The sequence below is a fragment of the Pan paniscus genome, chromosome 15 (assembly GCF_029289425.2).
Source record: "Pan paniscus chromosome 15, NHGRI_mPanPan1-v2.0_pri, whole genome shotgun sequence".
NCBI classification, from domain to species: Eukaryota; Metazoa; Chordata; class Mammalia; order Primates; family Hominidae; genus Pan; species Pan paniscus.
Window position 1 is genome coordinate 78787946 of NC_073264.2, and position 19627 is coordinate 78807572.

The following is a 19627-nucleotide window of genomic DNA, read 5'->3' on the forward strand; positions in this document are numbered from 1 at the left end:
TAGAGCAACAGAGAATCATGGCCTTAAAAATAGGTACTAGAGGCCGCGCGTGGTGGCTCACGCCTGTAATCCCAGCACTCTGGGAGGTCAAGGCAGGTGGATCACCTGAGGTCAGGAGTTCAAGACCAGCCTGACCAACATGGTGAAACCCCATCTCTACTAAAAACACAAAAAAGTTAGCTGGGCGTGGTGGCGGGTGCCTGTAGTCCCAGCTACTTGGGAGGCTGAGAGAGGAGAATTGCTTGAACCTGGGAGGCAGAGGCTGCAGTGAGCCGAGATCACACCACTGCACTCCAGCCTAGGCGACAGAGCAAGACTTTGTCTCAAAATAAATAAATAAATAAATAAAAATAAGTGCTAGAGTTGAAAGGTGAAGAGCGGCCTCCAAGAACAAGACTATTGGTGATGCATGCTCTACATTTACCCAAACTCAAGAGGAGCCAGGCTGTTATATCTTCCCAAGCTATTAACAAGTATTTCGGTGGTCATAACGTATTAAGAGCTGTACCATAGAGTCCTGGCCATTGGCACAATGAAAACTAACATTTCTTTTTAAAGATTTCTCTTACTTTTAACCCATATTTGAAATCTCAAGTGCAATGTTAACTTTTACAATGGCCCCAGGAGCCTAGAAAAAAGGTTAATAACATTACCTATTCTTCATTATTTTCTTAATTTCATTCTCTGTAAAACCAGCTACCTAACATTACTAAATTTAAAATTGCAGACGAATCTATTCTGCAAAATGAGATGGGTCTCATTTTGTCACCCAGGCTGGAGTGCAGTGGCATGATCTCAGCTCACTGCACCCCAAGCAATCCTCCTACCTCAGTCTCCTGAGTAGCCGAGACTACAGAGGCATGCCACCACACTTGGCTAATTAAAAACATTTTTTTTGGCCGGGTGAGGTGTCTCACGCCTGTAATCCTAGCACTCTGGGAGACCGAGGCGGGTGGATCACTTGATGTCAGGAGTTCGAAACCAGCTTGGCCAACATGAAACCCTGTCTCTACTAAAAACACAAAAATTAGCTGGGCGTGGTGGCATATACCTGTAGTCTCAGCTACTCGGGAGGCAGAAGAATCACTTGAACCTGGCAGGCGGAGGTTGCAGTGAGCTGAGATTGTGCCACTGTACTCCAGCCTGGGCGACAGAGTGAGACTGTCTGGGAAAAAAAAATTTTGTTTTGTAGAGACAGGGTCTTACTATGTTACCCGGGCTGGTCGCAAATTCCTGGGCTCAAATGATCCTCCCACCTTGGCCTTCTAAAGTGTTGGGATTATAGGTGTGAGACACCTCGCCTGGTCCCTATTAGGACTTTCTTTATTTATTTTTTTTTTTGAGACAGAGTCTTGCTCTATTGCCCAGGCTGGAGTGCAGTGGCACAATCTTGGCTCAACAAGCTCTGCCTCCCGGGATCATGCCATTCTCCCACCTCAGCCTGCCGAGTAGCTGGGACTACAGGGGCCTGCCACCATGCCCGGCTAATTTTGTTTTTGTATTTTCAGTAGAGATGGGGTTTCACCTTGTTAGCCAGGATGGTCTCAATCTCCTGACCTCGTGATCCGCCCGCCTCGGCCTCCCAAAGTGTTGGGATTACAGGCGTGAGCTACTGCGTCCAGCTTTTTTTTTTTTTTTTTTTTGAGACAGAGTTTCCCCCTTATTGCCTAGGCTGGAGTGCAATGGCGCGATCTTGGCTCACTGAAACCTCCACCTCCTGGGTTCAAGCAATTCTCCTGTCTCAGCCTCCCAAGTAGCTGGGATTACAGGCACGCACCACCATGCCCAGCTAATTTTTGTATTTTTAGTAGAGACGGGATTTCACCATGTTGGCCAGGCTCGTCTTGACCTCCTGACCTCAGGTGATCCACCCACCGTGGCATCTCAAAGTTCTGGGATTACAGGCATGAGCCACCACGCCTGGTGAGGACTTTTGATGTCATTAATTGTAATTCTTTATTAAATATGTTCAGCCTTGATAGCAACAAGTTTTAAGTTGTTATGCCATTTGAGAATGTGACTAGAGGGACAATTATGAATTATTCATAACTATTATATGACATTTATTACAATGATAATGATAAATTATTCTTCACAGCACTTCTGCCAAATCAGATGTTCAGAGTTGTGGCAGGGAGCCCAGAGGCAATGTCCTTATTTTTTCAATGGTCATGCCACTTTCAGCCACATTTGCAGGCACTGCTGACTCCTGTTCTATCCTTTCAAAACGGATGTCTTAGACAAGGTACAGTCTAGAATGGGTTTGGAAATGAAACATTTATCTGTTTATTATGTGTATCCTTTGTCTATTTACTTGCTCACACACAGTACCTTCTTTGAAGACATGAAGACATAAATGATTGAGTGATATTGCCTTCTCTGAGGTCAGTTACACTCACCAGGATAGCCTTTGAGTCCATAGGCTTGCCACTTGCTGACGGGCTGAAGACCTGCTCTATATGCATTCTGCTCACTGACAGAAGACACATTTAGCTGAGATTTGATCACCTGGCAGGAAGGAAACAGAAGTTAAAGGACTAAATCTATTTTTCAGGTCAACCCCGGGAACCTCAAACCTCCAAAGACATTTCTTGTATGAGGCAAAGCTAGGATTCTTGTTTAAGATACAGAACCTTGCTCTATTGCTCAGGTGAGTGCAGAGGCATGATCATAGTTCACTGCAGCCTCAAGCTCCTGAACTCAAGTGATCCTCCTGTGTTGGCCTCCCAAAGCAATGGGATTAGAGGTATATGCCACTGTGCCTGGCCAAAGCAAGGAGTATTAAGTCTGGGGTTAATCTTAGCTGTACTGCTTACTTGATCTGGGCATTTTAGATGAGTCATTTAATGTCTTAGAGCCTCAGTTTCTCATCTATATAGTAACAGTAGAGTCACCCAAAATTAAGGCAAAATGGTAATAAGAAAACTTAAGCAGACTAATTTTGGCTTTCAAAACTACTTTTTCCTATGACATCATACCTTTCCAACTTCTTATGGGGCTGAATCATGAAAGGTGCTTGGTGTACTGAAATATCTTGAGTCACAAAGCTATTTACTTCAGTTAGAGCTAAAAGTAATGCTTTTGAGACACTTGTATAGAGTTGGTATTTAAACACAGCTATAAGGAACACCAAGCTGGACAGGGTGAGAAAATGAAAAGAGAAGGCCGGTCGCAGTGGCTCACGCCTGTAATCCCAGCACTTTGGGAGGCTGAGGCAGGCGGATCACGAGGTCAGGAGTCCGAGACCAACCTGGCCAACATGGTGAAACCCCGTCTCTACTAAAAATACAAAAATTAGTTGGGTGTAGTGGTGGGCGCCTGAAATCCCAGCTACGAGGGGCTGGGGCACCAGAATTGCTTCAACCTGGGAGGTGGAAGTTGCAGTGAGCTGAGATTGTGCCACTGTACTCCAGCCTAGGAACAGAGCAAGACTCCGTCTGAGAAAAAAAAAAAAAAAAAGAGAATGAAAAGAGAGTGCTGTAAACAGACAGAAAAAATGTTTCAGTGAGACACTGGGAATCCTGTTTGCTAAAAGTAAAAGCTAAAGAATCCTGTTTGCCCTCTTCTAGATGAAATGTCCAACTGACGCTACAACTTCTGCTTCTGTTAATTACTTAGAAATGAATTTAGTATTTCAGGGGCTGAAGTTTTCTTTGTATGTGAGTATCTAATGGATGGCTCATTACATTGGTTAAGAGACCCACTATGCAGTCACTGAAGTCAAAACATTAAAGGAAAAAACCTTTATTCTTCCCTGAATAGTAAACCTAGGGTCTGCCTTGCCTTAAAATATATGAAACAGGCCGAGCGGTGGCTCACACCTGTAATTCCAACACTTTGGGAAGCCAAGGCAGGTAGATCACCTGAGGTCAGGAGTTTGGGTCCAGACTGGCCAACATGGCGAAACCCCGTCTCTACTAAAAATACAAAAATTAGCCAGGCATGGTGGCGCGTGCCTGTAGTCCCAGCTACTTGGGAGGCTGAAGCAGAAGAATCATTTGAACCTAGGAGACGGAGGTTGCAGTGAGCCAAGATCACGCCACTGCACTTCAGCCTGGGTGACACAGTGAGACGCTGTCTCAGTAAAAAAAAGTATATATATTATATATACACACACATATATACACACACACATATATATATATATATATATATATGAAACATTCTCTTTGAAAGAGAATGATCTTTTATCTTATCAACTTCTCCAAGTGTGGAGATTCCTGGACAAAATACCAAAAGTTTGCTGATGTATAACCAGTCTCTATAATAAAAGGGCTATCTGAAACCCTCTGACAGTACTATCAGCTGAGTTTTCCAGGTACCTAGGCACTGGTAAAACACTTTTAAGCATTTTGTCATGATTTCTTTAATAGGCCATACTTAATACTGCACTATAATTCAACACACTCTCGGAGGTGATGTTAGTGGACCTATTCTATCATATGCTAAACTGAACGACACCACTGAGCTTTTATAAAAGGTTTTCTCTTTCCTCCCTTGCCAGACTGTTAACCACCACTTTCCCCACCAGTCTCATCAGCTGGCTTGTAATAGTAACTTCTCTTAATTACTACTTTAATCTGCTTTGAGTTGAGGAACTAAACACCCAAGTTTTCATGTACTCAACACATACTGTACTTAGTACTGTTTTAGGTCCTGTACTAGACACATAATGGCTCATTCCCTGATGGCTGACATTCTAAAAAGCATGTACATATTATGGTAAAATGTAGGTTAAAGGAGCTGAATGAGAGTCTGAAGTGCTCTGGAGAGAAAAAGTATATTATTATTGGGGTGTAGACTTTCTGTATTTTGACAACTCTAAGACCACTTTTTTTCCCTAACAAATGAAGGTGCTGAAAAGCTGAGCTCAAGTATGCAATCATTAACACTTAATACTGTAGCATCCCAATTTTATCAGAGCTGTTAGGAAGCTTGGAAAGAATGCCTCATCTAGACATCTGTGGACAACACCAAGAGCAAATTAAGGGACTGCATATCCTCAACGTTAAAGTGGATTGTAAAGAAAGAAAATATAAATTGGACTACAGTTTTGGTTCCCCGTTTTCCCTCTTGCCTGTTATGTTCCCTTAAAAAAATAATTTTTAAAAAATCTATTTACTTGAGAACAGGTAATGAGACTGGCTAATTTTTTGTATTTTTGGCGGAAACGGGGGTCTTGCCATGCCCCAGGCTGGTCTCGAACCCCTGGGTTCAAGCGATCCACCCGCCTCGGCCTCCGAAGTGCGGGATTACAGGCTTGAGCCACCGCTCCCGGACTGTGTTCCCCTTCTTAATCTCCATGGGGAAAAGTTGAGAGAGAGAACGGTGCCTGTATTCCATATATACTTGTTTGCCATTTATTTTCAACACGGAGGGATTCTCAGAATCCTTCAATGACCTCCTTCTAAAAGGGCCAGAGAAGACAGGGACTAGTTTTACGCACAGCGGCTTAACAAACAGCGCCGCATCCCTGTCAGTTCTGGGATTCCTCGGGAGTGGTTTTTTTTAAGCTGCAGAAGTCTACCCTACCGTCTACAAAGACGTTCTATGGGGTTTTATAAAAACCCAAACAGAAATGTGAGGAGACAGTTACAGTAAGAAATAAACACGGATTCCCAGGCTCTTTTGACTGAGCGCCCCCGCCAGGAATGGCCGCCTAAAGAAACAGGCATCTCAACGCTTTATTGCTAGTGTGACGGTTAGTGGGGAGTTCGACTCTGCAGCCAAAGGAGGGCAGGAATCGTTCAATAACAATCGGTCTGGAGGTGAAAAGAGGCGAAGAAGACACGTAAGTCCCTCCAAGACGCGGGGCAAAGCGATGGAGAGACGCGCGTCACTCCTCTCTCTGTACCTTTTGGGCACCAGGACCCTTGCCACGGGCTGCGTGGGCCGCCGAGAAGTCGATGACCCCTTCCAGGTCTGCGGTCCCGGGCCGGCTCTGACGGTAGAAGCGGAAAAGTTTCCGAAAGGCGTCCTCCCCGGGCTCAGTCGCCAGAGTCGCCACAGAGCCCACGGCCGCTGCCATCTTCCCCATCTCGCGGCCTATACCCTCTGATCCGGAAGCAGATTCTCTCGTGTTCCGGATCCGGAAATTTTTTCCGGGGCCGCGACCTCGGCTCGAGAAGGTGCTTTAGTCTGAAGATGGCGGCCTCAGCAGCGCGAGGTGCTGCGGCGCTGCGTAGAAGTATCAATCAGCCGGTTGCTTTTGTGAGAAGAATTCCTTGGACTGCGGCGTCGAGTGAGTGATGGAGATGTGGGAGTAGTGGAATTTTTAGGTCCAAGTGATCCTCAAAGCTTCTGCTTTTTGCAGGGTACTTAGGTCAGCGTGGTGGCTGAATTAGGAGACTGCTCCTGAGCATGCAAGTGAGCAGAAAGAAATTTTGTTTGCAGTTAACCGTTTAGGGATGTCCCTTGAGCTTTTGGGGTCACGAATGCACCGGCTCTTGCATTTAGGAGTGATTTGGTGTAAAGATTTATTACTTGGTAACCAAGATTTACAATTTAGAAGGGATAATTTTGTAGTGTGGAGGATGGATTCAAGGTGGCAAGATTGTAGGCGTGCAGAGGAGCTAAAAGGCAATTTCATTAATTTACTTAAAACGTGAGGACCTGAATTAGGGCGATGGTAGAAGGATGGTGGTCAGATGCATTAATGTTTTAAAAGCAAATTAGATGCCGTTTCGTGATGGCTTAAGTGGGAGAAGTGTACGGAATAAAGGAAAGGGAGGAATGATTTCTGGGTTTTTAGCATTGGTGAATTGTTTGTTTAGAAGTTAGGAGCAGGCCAAGACGAGTAAAGTTTGAATGTGTTGACTTTGAGAAACTTGTGAGGTTTCCGTCAGGCAATTGGACAAAGGTTGTATATTATTGTGGCTGAGAAGTGGACTCCGAAGCTAGACCCTTGGGGTTAGAATTCCAACTTGGCCATTTAATCGTTGTATCACTTGAATAACTGAAGTTAGTATGGGAAAAGGGCTCACAACTGGGCCTCAGTTTACTCATCGATAAAATGGAGTCAATAATACCCAACTCATAGGATTGTTGAGAGGATTGAGTTTATATGCAAACTTCTTAGACTTGTGTTAGATACAGTGTAAGTACTCAGCAAATGATAGTTATTTTCACGATAACTAAAATTGAAACTTACGGGAGAGGCCTAGTCTACAGATAAAGATTGGAATAATTAGTTCTGAAATCTTTCACCACCTTCAATTTTTGTCAGCTGCGGTTTTGAGATGAGGTTTTTATATTTGCTTACCAACATGTAAACATTCGTGGTCACTCTTTTTGTAGATATTCATGTTTCAGGTCAACCCCTGGAAACAAAATGGAACAAGATTTAGTTTCTTCTAAGTTTTTTGTGGCTCATATGTGAGTAGTAGAATGGGAAATAGGTTGGTTTGTGCCCCATCTTTTAAACATGTGGTTGGTGAAGACCAAGCCCAGTAAAGTCTCCCGTAGTCCCTGTGAAACTTTATGGAAAGGCTGAGGAGTTTCATTAGCATCTTGCGGATGCAAGTTTCCAGACAATAAAGGGCTAGTTTAAAACCCTTAAAAAGAGTCAGCATTATGTACAGCTTCGAAACAGTTTCTCTTTGTTGTTCCATTGATGCAGCAAATATTTATTTGAGTATCTATTCTGTGGTAGGCATTGTTCTTGGTGCTTGCAGCTGTTTTTCCTTCACCATTTTAGGCAATTTAGGAAGAGGGTTACCTTCCAGAGCTGGTTTGTTTTGAAATCAGTGTCTTCTAGGACTTTAATTATCTGGTATACAACATATGTTTAACATTATTTTGTTCTCCAGTATCATATTCTGTGAGACCTTGATCTTGCCAGTTGGTTTGACTTAACCATTAGAGCCCTTCAAAATTTAGTCTCTGTGGATTGTTGGAAGGATTAGTGGACTTTTACTTATTCATTTAGCCAATATTGAGGCCCTGCTGTTTATTGGTCACTGTAAACATAGTGGTTTATATGCTGAGGGAGCTTACAATTAGTGGTGGGGATGAAGAGACTTAGAACAAATATAGGCAATTGTTGAACCAGTGAGGTTTTGGTGAACTAGGAGAACTAAATAGATATTATAAAAAGTAAATCAGTGAAGTACAAGCACTGTAGTTCAGAAGAGAAACAGATCGTGTAGTTTTTAGTCTTTAAGATTATATACTCTAAATCTTTGAAGTCTCACAGGGCTGGTACATTGTCTTGTACTGTGATAGGAGCCCAATAAAGTAATACTCAGTGGATGTACTTGGTTTGGGTCTTGAAGGATAGTTATAGTTACAAGTTAGCCAGGGGGAGATAGGATTACCAACATATGGAGGGGAGAGAACAACATATGAAAAGAGGGTAACCCGCAGGACAGATAAAGATAATTCAATTAGTTGTACTAGAGAGTAACTAGGGGCTAGCAGTGGGGAAATAAGGCAGGAAGGATAGGTGAGGGCAACTCAACACATTTTACTAAATTGTGAAAGACCAGTAAGTTGGGATTTTATTTGGAAATCTTCAGTATACTGGGAAACACACTGGATTGTAATTTGTCTTTTTCTTCATTGTGATCTGCTCACAGGGATCATAGTCCACATAGCACAGTAACTGGTATGAAAGCACTCGATATTTGCTGAGGATGGAGACTGCAGCCAACTCAACTACTTCTCTGTCCATCTCACCTTCTCACCACCAAGTCTGGTACATTATGGCTTTATAGTCAGTACCATAGCTGCTTCCTAAATCTTAAGCCTTTAAGGAAATGCAAAGTAGTTCCTGTCCACAAGAAATCTGGTGACCCTGGGACCACTTTTAGTTTCTTTCTACAGTCTAAGATAGAGAATCCAAAATATAGTAACTACTTTTAATGTTTTCTTCTGCCACACAGGTCAGCTGAAAGAACACTTTGCACAGTTCGGCCATGTCAGAAGGTGCATTTTACCTTTTGTAAGTATTAAGGAAAAGTAGGTGGGAGGTGGGGATGGCTAATGGGTACAAAAAAAATAGAATGAATAAGACCTATTTGATAGTACAACAGGGTGACTATGGTCAATAATGTACATTTTAAAATAACTCAGAGTGTAATTGGATTATTTGTAACTCAAAGGATAAATGCCTGAGGGGATGGATACCCCATAAGTCAAAGGATAAATGCTTGAGGGGATAGATACCCCATGCTCCATGATGTGCTTAATTTACATTGCATGCCTATATCAAAACATCTCATGTACTCCATAATAAATATATATATTTATATATAAATGTATAAATATATACACCTAATAATATATAAATATATATAAATATATACCCAAATAAATATATACACTTACTATACACTCACAGAAATTGTTGAAAAAAAAGCATAAAGTGTTTTAAAAAATTCTTATCTTGCAACAGGGTCTCGCTCTGTCCCCCTGCAGGGGTGCAGTGGCCTGATCTCACTGCAGCCTCTGCCTCCCAGGCTTAAGTGATCTTCCTGCCTTGGCCTCCTGAGTAGCTGGGACTATAGACATGTGCCACCATGCCCAGCTAACTTTTTTGGTATTTTTTAGTGGAGACAGGGTTTCGCCATACTGCCCAGACTAGAAAATTTTTTTAATTTTCATTTTCTTTAAGAGACAGGGTCTTGTTCTGTCACCCCAGGTGGAGTGCAGTGATGCAGTCATGGCTCACTGCAACCTCTGCCTCCCAGGCTTAGGTGATCCTCCCACCTCAGCCTCCTGAGTAGCTGGGACTACAGGCATGCACCACCACACCTGGGTAATTTTTGTATTTTTTGTAGAGTTGGGGTTTCGCCATGTTGCTTATGCTGGTCTCGTCGAACTCCTGGGCTCAAGCTATCCGCACACCTCGGCCTCCCAAAATGTTGAGATTACAGGTGTGAGCCACTGTGCTGGCTTATTTTTGTGGAGATGGGGGTCTTGCCATGTTGCCCAGGCTGACCTTGAACTCCTGGCTTCAAGCAGTCCTCCTGCATTGGCCTCCCAAAGTGCTGGGATTACAGGCATGAGCCACTGTGCCCGGCCTACAGTCTTTATTGATTACATTTTGAGTGATACTTGATTAAAAAGTGAAAAAGCTTTATCATAGGTATTTGTGTTAGTTTTTTTATTGTTGTATAACAAAATACCACAAGCATAATGGCTCAAAAACAACACATCTCTCACAGCTGAGCACAGTTTAGCTGGGTCCTCTCCTTAGGATCTCACATAGCTTATATATTCCAGGTGTCAGTTGGGGCTGTGGTGTGTCTCATCAAAGGGTCAACTGGGGAAAAAGACTTGACTTGCAAGCTCCCTCATGTGGTTGGCAAAACTCCTTTTTTTTTTTTTGAGATGGAGTCTTTCTCCCTTGCCTAAGCTGGAGTGCAGTGGTGCAGTCTCAGCTTACTGCAACCTCTGCCTCCTGGATTCAAGCCATTCTCCTGCCTCAGCCTCCTGAGTAGCTGGGACTACAGGCATGCACCACCATGACCGGCTAATTTTTTTTTTTTTTTTTTTTTTTTGAGACGGAGTCTCACTCTGTGGCCCAGGCTGGAGTGCAGTGGCGCGATCTCGGCTCACCACAAGCTCTGCCTCCTGGGTTCACGCCATTCTCCTGCCTCAGCCTCCTGAGTAGCTGGGACTACAGGCGCCCGCCACTACGCCCGGCTAATTTTTTGTATTTTTAGTAGAGATGGAGTTTCGCTATGTTGGCCAGGCTGGTCTCGAACTCCTGACCTCAAGTGACCTGCCCGCCTGGGCTTCCCAAAATGCTGGGATTACAGGTGTGAGCCTTCATGCCCGGCCATAATTCATCTTTAACTGTAGGACTGAGGTCTGTTTTCTTGTTGACCTTTGGCTCTGAGTTGGGAGCTGCTCTCACCTAGGAACTCCCTGCAGTTCCTTGTTACCTAGTTTATCTGTAGGCTGTCTTACAATATGGCAGCTTGCTTCTTTAAAGCCAGCAAGGGCTTCTCCAGTCTGCTTAAGATGGCATCTTATATAGAACATAATCACAGGAGTGACATCCCATTACTTTCGCTGTATTCTTTTTGAACTCCCTGCAGTTCCTTGTTACCTAGTTTATCTGTAGGCTGTCTTACAATATGGCAGCTTGCTTCTTTAAAGCCAGCAAGGGCTTCTCCAGTTTGCTTAAGATGGCATCTTATATAGAACATAATCACAGGAGTGACATCCCATTACTTTCGCTGTATTCTTTTGGTTAGAAGCAAGTCAGGTTTCTCCTACACCCAAGGAGGGAGGAGATTATATAGGGTGTAACATGGGGAATGCATGGAGATCATGGGGCCCATCTTAGAATTCTGCCTACTACAGTATTCTAATAAGGACTTGAGATTTCTAATAATTGGCAGAGGATATTTTAAGTTTTATCTTCATTGAGTACCATTTTCTTTTTTAGATTTATAACTAATAAAACTATTTTTATTTTAATTACATTTCCTTTGCTTTCTTGTGAGGGTTTAGAAATCAGCCTATAAATTTATCCTGGGCTGTATTTTTCTGTGGGCTTTTTTAGGGTGTGATGTGAGTACATAGAGTTTACACACACTTCACTGAAACCCTTTTTTCCTTGCAGCACTGTAAGGGCTGTGGTAAAATTACAACATAAAGGAACTTAAATTCTTAATTCTTGGTTTAATGTTACTTGACTCCCAAAGACTAACAGATTAGTTATATATAGTGCCGGTGAAGGTGTAGGGAATCTGGCACTCAAGTTGTTGAGAAGTTCAACTGGTACCTTCAGTTCTGTTGTGTAGTTGGCAAAATACCAAAGTTAAGAATTTATATTTGCTTTGATCTAGTGGTTACTTTTCTAAGAATTTATCCTACAGAAATGTGTGGTCAAGAATATTCCAAAGCAGCATTATTTAATGTCAATCAAGTAAGAAGAAGAAACCTAAATGTTCATTCCTGGGATTGATTAGATATTAAGTCACTGATGCAATGGAATTTTATATAGTTGAATAGAAAAGTTGGGCACATGTATTATGGACATGAAATATTTTCTGTAAGTTTGAAAACTTCAGTTTTTTCAAGAGCATTTAAATAAAAAGTTCCTTGCAAAAAAAATGAATAGATTTTTATTGGTCCATAAATAAAATAGGACCTGCAAAGAATAGATCTTAGATTTAAATAAAAGGCGGCTTTGATGTTGGTAAAACAAAATAAAATATGACCAAAAAAATATTTTTTTGTTCCATTCATTGTACTCTAGTTGGAAATCCTGGTTCCTTTTTTGAGACAGGTTCTCTCTCTCAGGCTGGAGTGCAGTGGCACAATCACGTTCACTGCAGGCTTGAACTTCTGGGTTCAAGGGATCCTTCTGCCTCTGCCTCCTGAGTAGCTGGGATTAGTCGTGTGCCACCACACCTGACTAATTTTTTGTACTCTTTGTAGAAATGGGGCTTCACCATATTGCCCAGGCTGGTCTCGAGCTCCCGGACTCAAGCAGTCTACTCACCTCAGCTCCCAAAGTGCTGTGATTACAGGCATGAGCCACCACACCTGGACGGAGTTATTTTTTTTGAGACAGCCTTGCTCTGTCGCCCAGGCTGGAGTGCAGAGGCGCGATCTCAGCTCACTGCAATCGCTGCCTCCCAGGTTCAAGTGATCCCCCTTCCTCAGTCACCCAGATAGCTGGGACTACAGGCATGGGCCACCACACCCAGCTAATTTTTGTATTTTTAGTAGAGATGGAGTTTCACCATGTTGGCCAGGCTGGTCCCGAACTCCTGACCTCAAGCCATCCATCCACCTCAGCCTCCCAAAGTGCTGGGATTGAGCCACTGCACCTGGCCTATGTTTTAATATAAACAAATTTCTTAATGCCTTTGACTGTGGAAGTGGTCACATGACAATAAAGGAATGCTTTAGAAATTGTTGTATCTACAATGAATGGATCATTGGGACATCACCAGAAACTTTCCCTGTCTTCTAGGTTAATCCTTATAAAGTTATCCTTGAAGTAGAGGAGCAATTGTAAGATTTTGTTTTTTTTGGCAAAGCACAGCATAACTTGAATGAGACTAATGAGGACCAGTTTGTCATCTACAGGGACTAGACATCTTAATATCTGTTTTCTGTTGAAGGGCTGGAGGGGCAGGGTACATCCAAGGCACTCTAGAATCTGTTTTCCGTATGCGATGTATAGGTTGAAACTTTTGCACAAGGGAAAATAGCAAAATTGTTTAAATTAACCAGAAGTCTGTAACTAGGTTGAGTAAGGGCTAAATATTATCTTTTCTTGTTTTTCATTAGGAACACGTGATAGTCGTCGTGGTGGTGGTGAGGGTGACTGGATTCAGAAATGAGTGCAACAAGGCTTTGAGGCTTAATTTTCTAGTTTCTAGAAACGAAGCTTAGAACAAGAGTACTGATCAAAATTTCCCTTAGCTATTACTGTTAGTATGGTTTGCATCTAGAATGACACAGAAAGCTCATGACCCGTATCTTCTCTAATGGCAGCAAGGAAAACAGGAAGTTTAATAACACAGGGATTTAGCTTTGGGTAATCAGGAAGGGTGTAAAGCAAGGTTACTGACACTTATAAATGTCTGTGATCCGATTTTTGGCTGGGCATGGTGGCTTATGCCTGTAATTTCAGCACTTTGGGAGGCCCAGATGGGAAGATTGCTTGAGCCCAGGAGTTTGAGACCGGCCTGGGTAAGATGGGAAGACCCCATCTCTGCAAAAAATATAAAAAATGAGGCAGACATGGTGGTATGTACCTGTGATCCCAGCTACTGAAGAGGCTGAGGTGGGAGGATTGCTTGAACCCAGGAAGTTGAGGCTGCAGTGAGTTGCATTCATACCACTGCACCCCAGCCTGGGTGACAGAGCAAGACCCTGCCTAAAAATAAAATTAAATTAAATTAAAAAGTCCGATTTTTGGCAGGTGAAAAAGTTGGTAGTTTGATTTGGAACTCATGGAAACTTTCTGAAGTTCATGATTAATCTTTTCCTATATTTTGAATTTTTAGGACAAGGAGACTGGCTTTCACAGAGGTTTGGGTTGGGTTCAGTTTTCTTCAGAAGAAGGACTTCGGAATGCACTACAACAGGAAAATCATATTATAGATGGAGTAAAGGTAAATTTATTTCTATGCCAGATACATAAATGATATACATGTAGGTACTATTTAATTATGTATCAATTAAATAGATCATAAATGTGGAATGATGGGGACTTGGAGAGATTTGTAACTGAAGCTGCCTTAATGCTTGTTAAGAATGGTGGGGTGGAGGCTGGGCGCGGTGGCTCACGCCTGTAATCCCAGCACTTTGGGAGGCCGAGGCGGGCAGATCACGAGGTCAGGAGATCGAGACCATTCTGGCTAACATGGTGAAACCCCGTCTCTACTAAAAATACAAAAAATTAGCCTGGCAAGGTGGCGGGTGCCTGTAGTCCCAGCTACTCGGGAGGCTGAGGCAGGAGAATGGCGTGAATGCCAGGGGGTGGAGCCTGCAGTGAGCCGAGATTGCGCCACTGCAGCCTGGGCGATAGCGAGACTCCGTCTCAAACAAACAAACAAAACAACAACAAAAAAAGAATGGTGCGGTAGTAGGCCAGGCGCAGTAGTTCATGCCTATAATCCCAGCACTTTGGGAGGCCGAAGCGGGGGGGGATCACCAGAGGTCAGGAGTTTGAGACCAGCCTGACCAACACGGAGAAACCCCGTCTCTACTAAAAATACAAAAAAAATTAGATGGGCGTGGTGGCACATGCCTGTAGTCCCAGCTACTCAGGAGACTGAGGCAGGAGAACCCAAGAGACAGAGGTTGCAGTGAACTAAAATCGCGCCATTGCACTCCAGCCTGGGCAACAAGAGTGAAACTCCATCTCAAAAAAAAAAACAAAAAACAAAAAAAATGGGGGGGTGGTAGAGTGCCCAGTTTTAAAAGGTCCAGAAAAGTACAAGATGACCCTTTAATGGGTAGCAAGATATGTAACACAGTGGACATAACAGTCTACTCTTCTTTTTTCTTTTTGAGACAGTCTCGCTCTTGTTGCCCAGGCTAGAGTGCAATGGTGCGATCTTGGATCACTGCAACCTCCGCCTCCTGGGTTCAAGCGATTCTCCTGCCTCAACCTCCCGAGTAGCTGGGATTACAGGCATGCGCCACCACGCACTGCTAATTTTGTTTTGTATTTTTAGTAGAGATTGGGTTTCATCATGTTGGTCAGGCTGGTCTCGAACTCCTGACCTCAGGCAATCCGCCCACCTCGGCCTCCCAAAGTGCTGGGATTACAGGCGTGAGCCACAGCGCCTGGCCAGCAGTCTGCTTTTCAGGTCAGGCAAGCTGGGGCTGAAATCTTGGCTTACCCACCATGTGATCCTGGGCCAAACTGATTTACTATTTTATTTTAAATTTTATTTTTAATGAGACAGGGCCTTGCTATGTTGCAGGGTGGTGTTGAACTCCTGGCCTCAAGCAGTCCTCTTGCCTCAGCTTGCCAAAATGCTGGGATTACAGGCCTGAGCCACTGCCCCGGTCTGATTTACAATTTTTAATTGAGGGTTAGGGAGTCATAATATCAACAAAGATGGTAAAAGGAATTTGAGGAGAAAACGAAAGAACAAGGGACAAATAAAAACTGCCTGGGTTATTCATACTGACTCCCTAATAAAGTGATTTTCAGTTTGAATGTTTTTGCAGACATTGCCTTTCCTCCCTTACAGTGCTTATTTTTTTCAGGTCCAGGTTCACACTAGAAGGCCAAAACTTCCGCAAACATCTGATGATGAAAAGAAAGATTTTTGAGACTGCAGCCTATTAATAAAGTTAACATAACTGAGAATTTTGTCTAAATGTTTTTATTTGAAACAAATAGTTGCACCAAGCAAGAGGTTACTTTGCCCACTCCAAATTAAAACAGAGCACAATAGGGGCAAAATGTATTTGGCAGGACAGTTCCAGTATGTGAACATCCTCCTCCTCACTGTGGTTGGGGTAACTTTACTCATATGCAGCTGTTCTTACACAAAACATTAACCCCAAACTACTAGTGTCACACAAAAGGAAGTGGTCTTGACTTTGTATGTGGGGCAGCATGTTCTATAAATGCTGAAAGGTGGGAGAAGCACAAACACAACCCACTCTTTAAAAAAAACTAAATAATTCAAAGTAGAATTTTCTATCCCCCCATTTCTCCAGTAATAAAAAGTAGTGCTGGGATGTGGCACCCAGATTTGGTTTTTATCCTGACCATTTACAAAGTGTTCCCCCATATGACTTGCATCATTAGGGTTATGGGTAAGAGTTCATTCACTTTGAAGAGACCTGTGCCTATTCCTTCCTCCTCTTCTTGCCTTCATGCTCATGTTCCTTGGGGCGGCTGCTATCTGAGGGTCTTTTAGAGCCACCATGCTGTTTGGCTTCTTCCAAAAACTTGTCCAAACCAAAAGGATCTTCCTCAAACTGAACTGGTCCTTCTCGGCCTCTCTGTCTACGGTCTGAACCAGAAAACTCCTTGTCGGGAACAAATCTAAGGAAAAGGAGAAAAAACTATGAACTACTTTGCTTTCACCAGTGTAAACACTGAAATTGAGTTGTATGGCTTGGCACCTGTTGGTCTTTATTCTGGCTTCTAGGTCATCACCATACATGTCCTTGTCCAGATTTTTACTGGGCCTATAAATACTCTGGGCCATATCTTTACCACCTCTCCAGGCTTGATCATAAACATTATAAATTTCATCTTCTCCACCTGCAAATCCACTGTCCATACCCTGTGGAAAAATGGATGACATTAAATAAAAGTGTAAACATTGTTTATCAAAAGCTGAATCATAACATGTTTACAGTAAACCCTTGCTAATGTACAGCTCACATTTTCAACAATCTGAACTGCAAATTAAAAAGTCTTCATTAAAAAACTGGTAGCACATAAACTTCGTAACAACTTTGGATTCTTTTTTTTTTTTTTTCAGACAGAGTCTCGCTCTGTCACCCAGGCTGGAGTGCAGTGGTGTGATCTTGGCTCACTGCAGCCACCGCCTCCCAGTTCCAGTGATTCTCCTGCCTCCGCCTCCCAGGTAGCTGGGATTACAGGAATGTGCCACCACACCCAGCTAATTTTTGTATTTTTAGTAGAGACAGAGTTTCACCACGTTGGCCAGGCTGGTCCTGAACCCCTGACCTCAGGTGATCGCCTGCCTTGGTCTCACAAAGTGCTACATAGCTCACTGGAGCTGTGACCTCCCTGTGCTCAGGTGTTCCTCCCACCTCAGCCTCCCAAGTAGCTGGGAGTACAGGTGTGTGCCACCATGTCCAGCTAATTTTTTGTAGACAGGGTTTTGCCATATTGCCCAGGCCGGTCTTAAACTGGGTTCAAGCAATCTGCCTGCCTAGGTCTCACAAAGTGCTAGGATTACAGGCGTGAGCCACAGTGCCCAGCCAGAAATATTTTCATCACAATTTTTAAATGTTTTAAGCTTAAGCTTCTAACAGGTGATTATCTTGAAAATATTTACTTATGTGAAATTTCACCCCTAGATCGCTTTGCTCAGCTGGTAAGTTGCCATTGTATAGTGGTTAAGAAAGCTTTGAAATTGGCTGGGCACAGTGGCTCACGCCTGTAATCCCAGCACTTTGGGAGGCCAAGGCAGGAGGATCACGAGGTCAGGAGTTCAAGACCCGCTTGACCCAACGTGATGAAACCCTGTCTCTACTAAGGATACAAAAATTAGCCTGGCATGGTGGCACATGCCCTGTGATAATCCCAGCTACTCAGGAGGCTGAGGCAGGAGAATCCCTTGAACCTGGGAGGTGGAGGTTGCAGTGAGCCGAGATGGCACCACTGCACTCCAGCCTGGGCGACAGAGTGGGACTCCATATCAAAAAAAAAACAAAAACAACAACAACAACAAAAAACCTTGAAATCAAGACACCCAGTTTGAATCTTAATTCCATCAGTCACAAGCTAAACCTGTGTTTCAATTTCCTCATCTATAACATAAGAGATAGTATTATTTCATAGGATTTTTGTAAGAATTGAGATAATAAGACTTAGAACAATGCCAAGAATATAAAATGCATCTAATAAATTATCACTTAGAAGAGCTTACTTAAAACCTCCAAGTCATAATTAAGTTTCCCACTCTACTTTCCAGTAGAACTTACACTTCTGTATTCTTGTGTGTGTGCACGCGCCCGTGTGTGTTTTCCCAGGCTTAAAGTGTCCTAGTTAGCTAATGGCAATTGGTACTAGAAATCAGATTTCCTGACAGCCAGCCTAGTACTTTAATCCCGTTTTACAGCTTCATTTTTAAAAGAATCCCAAATTGACATATTTCTATAGCATTAAAAAAAAAAATCCAAAAATCAACAACAAAAAAACCCAAGAGGCACTTTTGTAGGACACTGACTCTTATTTTTTTGAGATAGAGTCTCAGTCACCCAGGCTAGAGTGCAGTGGCACAATCTTGGCTCACCATAAGCTGAAGCAATTCTCGTGCCTCAGCCTCCCAAGTAGTGGGGATTACAGGCGTGCACCACCACACCTGGCTAGTTTTCGTATTTTTAGTAGAGATGGGGTTTCACCATGTTGGCCAGGCTGGTTGTGAACTCCTGACCTCAGGTGATCTGCCCGCTTTGGCCTCCAAATGTGTTGGGATTACAGGCAAAAGCCACCATGCCTGGCCTCCCTGGTTCTATTTTAGAAACAAAAGGTTGACATACCACAACACCAAGTTTTTAATCACCTAATTTCTTTCTTCTCCTAGTGTCTCAAATCTCAGCCCACTATAGGAAGTTAAAATCAGAACTGTTTCATCTTGTCTCAAGTTTCAACATACAACTTCCAATTTTTTTGTCATCATGCTGGCATTTACATCCAAATGTAAAGTATGTTAATTTTCGTTTCCCTGAGGATAGGTATTCACATCAACACACACAATATGCTGTTCCTAAACTTGTACCTTGGATTGGTTGAAGAGCCTTTGGTCATATTGAACTTCATTGGAAGTCCGAGGATTAGGAACACCGAGAGCAATAACTTCACTGATATCCCGATTTTCATTTCTCTGAAGTTTCGACCTATTTTGAAATACGACATCACTAACTGAAAACTCTTTATAGACAAGCTGAATATGTTCAATAGAAATACAGCCAATCTCAGAAGCAAAGGATGTGAATATGTCACATTCACATCTTGTGAACATATATTCCTTGATGATACATAATCAAGCTGGCAGCCCTTATAAAGCATTTCAGATTAGAGGGAGAGTTTTACAATTAGGACGTCCTGTTAGCTCAAAAGAACATCTAACAGATTCATTGACATGGAATTCTTTAATATAAGCAATCACCTTACAACCATGCTGAGATATAAAATTGCTATGGTCTATATTTACTATCATTATATGATGGTTTGGGGGTTGGGGAAGTGGATACAATTTAGATATAGCACACGAAACATTTTAAATAAGCTAGGAACAGCTCTTTTATCTAACCACATTTAGTAATTTTATCCCACTAGAATTTTGAGGAAAACATGTCAATGACTGAATTAGTACGCTTTTTGACATTCAGATTAATTTGGTTTCCTGGCTGTTGCATTATATATGCAATCTACATCCCAATGAAACCATGGTAACTGTCATTACTTGTTTTACTAAAAACTCAG

At 42.7% G+C, this 19627-nt stretch overlaps 3 protein-coding genes across 6 annotated transcripts in view; 1 reads left to right on the forward strand and 2 right to left on the reverse strand.

Annotated features, from left to right (window-relative positions):
* Positions 1-6037, reverse strand: part of ALKBH1 (alkB homolog 1, histone H2A dioxygenase) — a 35606-nt gene extending 29569 nt beyond the window's left edge. The window contains exons 1-2 of the mRNA XM_003808881.5: positions 5855-6037; positions 2400-2508 (exon numbers count right to left, since the gene is read on the reverse strand). Of these exons, the coding sequence (XP_003808929.1) occupies positions 2400-2508; positions 5855-6037 (292 nt within the window). The remainder of the gene's footprint in view (positions 1-2399; positions 2509-5854) is intronic.
* A 73-nt stretch (positions 6038-6110) lies between these two features.
* On the forward strand, positions 6111-15799 carry SLIRP (SRA stem-loop interacting RNA binding protein). Its single transcript, XM_003808884.4, has 4 exons — positions 6111-6241; positions 8883-8941; positions 13980-14087; positions 15697-15799. Exons 1-4 carry the CDS (start codon positions 6145-6147, stop codon positions 15760-15762), a joined length of 330 nt encoding a protein of 109 aa, XP_003808932.2. The 5' UTR covers positions 6111-6144; the 3' UTR covers positions 15763-15799.
* SNW1 (SNW domain containing 1) overlaps positions 15800-19627 on the reverse strand; it is a 44748-nt gene continuing 40920 nt past the window's right edge. For 2 of the 4 annotated variants that reach the window (XM_003808882.6, XM_055097323.1), the window contains 3 exons: positions 18921-19038; positions 16567-16730; positions 15800-16486 (listed from right to left, as the gene is read on the reverse strand). In XM_003808882.6, the coding sequence (XP_003808930.1) occupies positions 16288-16486; positions 16567-16730; positions 18921-19038 (481 nt within the window). In that variant the 3' untranslated portion in view covers positions 15800-16287. Of the gene's footprint in view, positions 16731-18920; positions 19039-19627 lie in introns of all 4 variants that reach the window. The other 2 variants (XM_063596351.1, XM_063596352.1) reach the window with 2 other exon arrangements.

Bases quoted from the DNA above. Each gene is read 5' to 3' on its own strand.
- SLIRP (XM_003808884.4), top strand. From the start codon at position 6,145: ATGGCGGCCTCAGCAGCGCGAGGTGCTGCGGCGCTGCGTAGAAGTATC. The intron at 6,242-8,882 runs GTGAGTGATGGA...TCTGCCACACAG, and splicing joins TCCTTGGACTGCGGCGTCGA to GTCAGCTGAAAGAACACTTT. The intron at 8,942-13,979 runs GTAAGTATTAAG...TTGAATTTTTAG, and splicing joins GAAGGTGCATTTTACCTTTT to GACAAGGAGACTGGCTTTCA.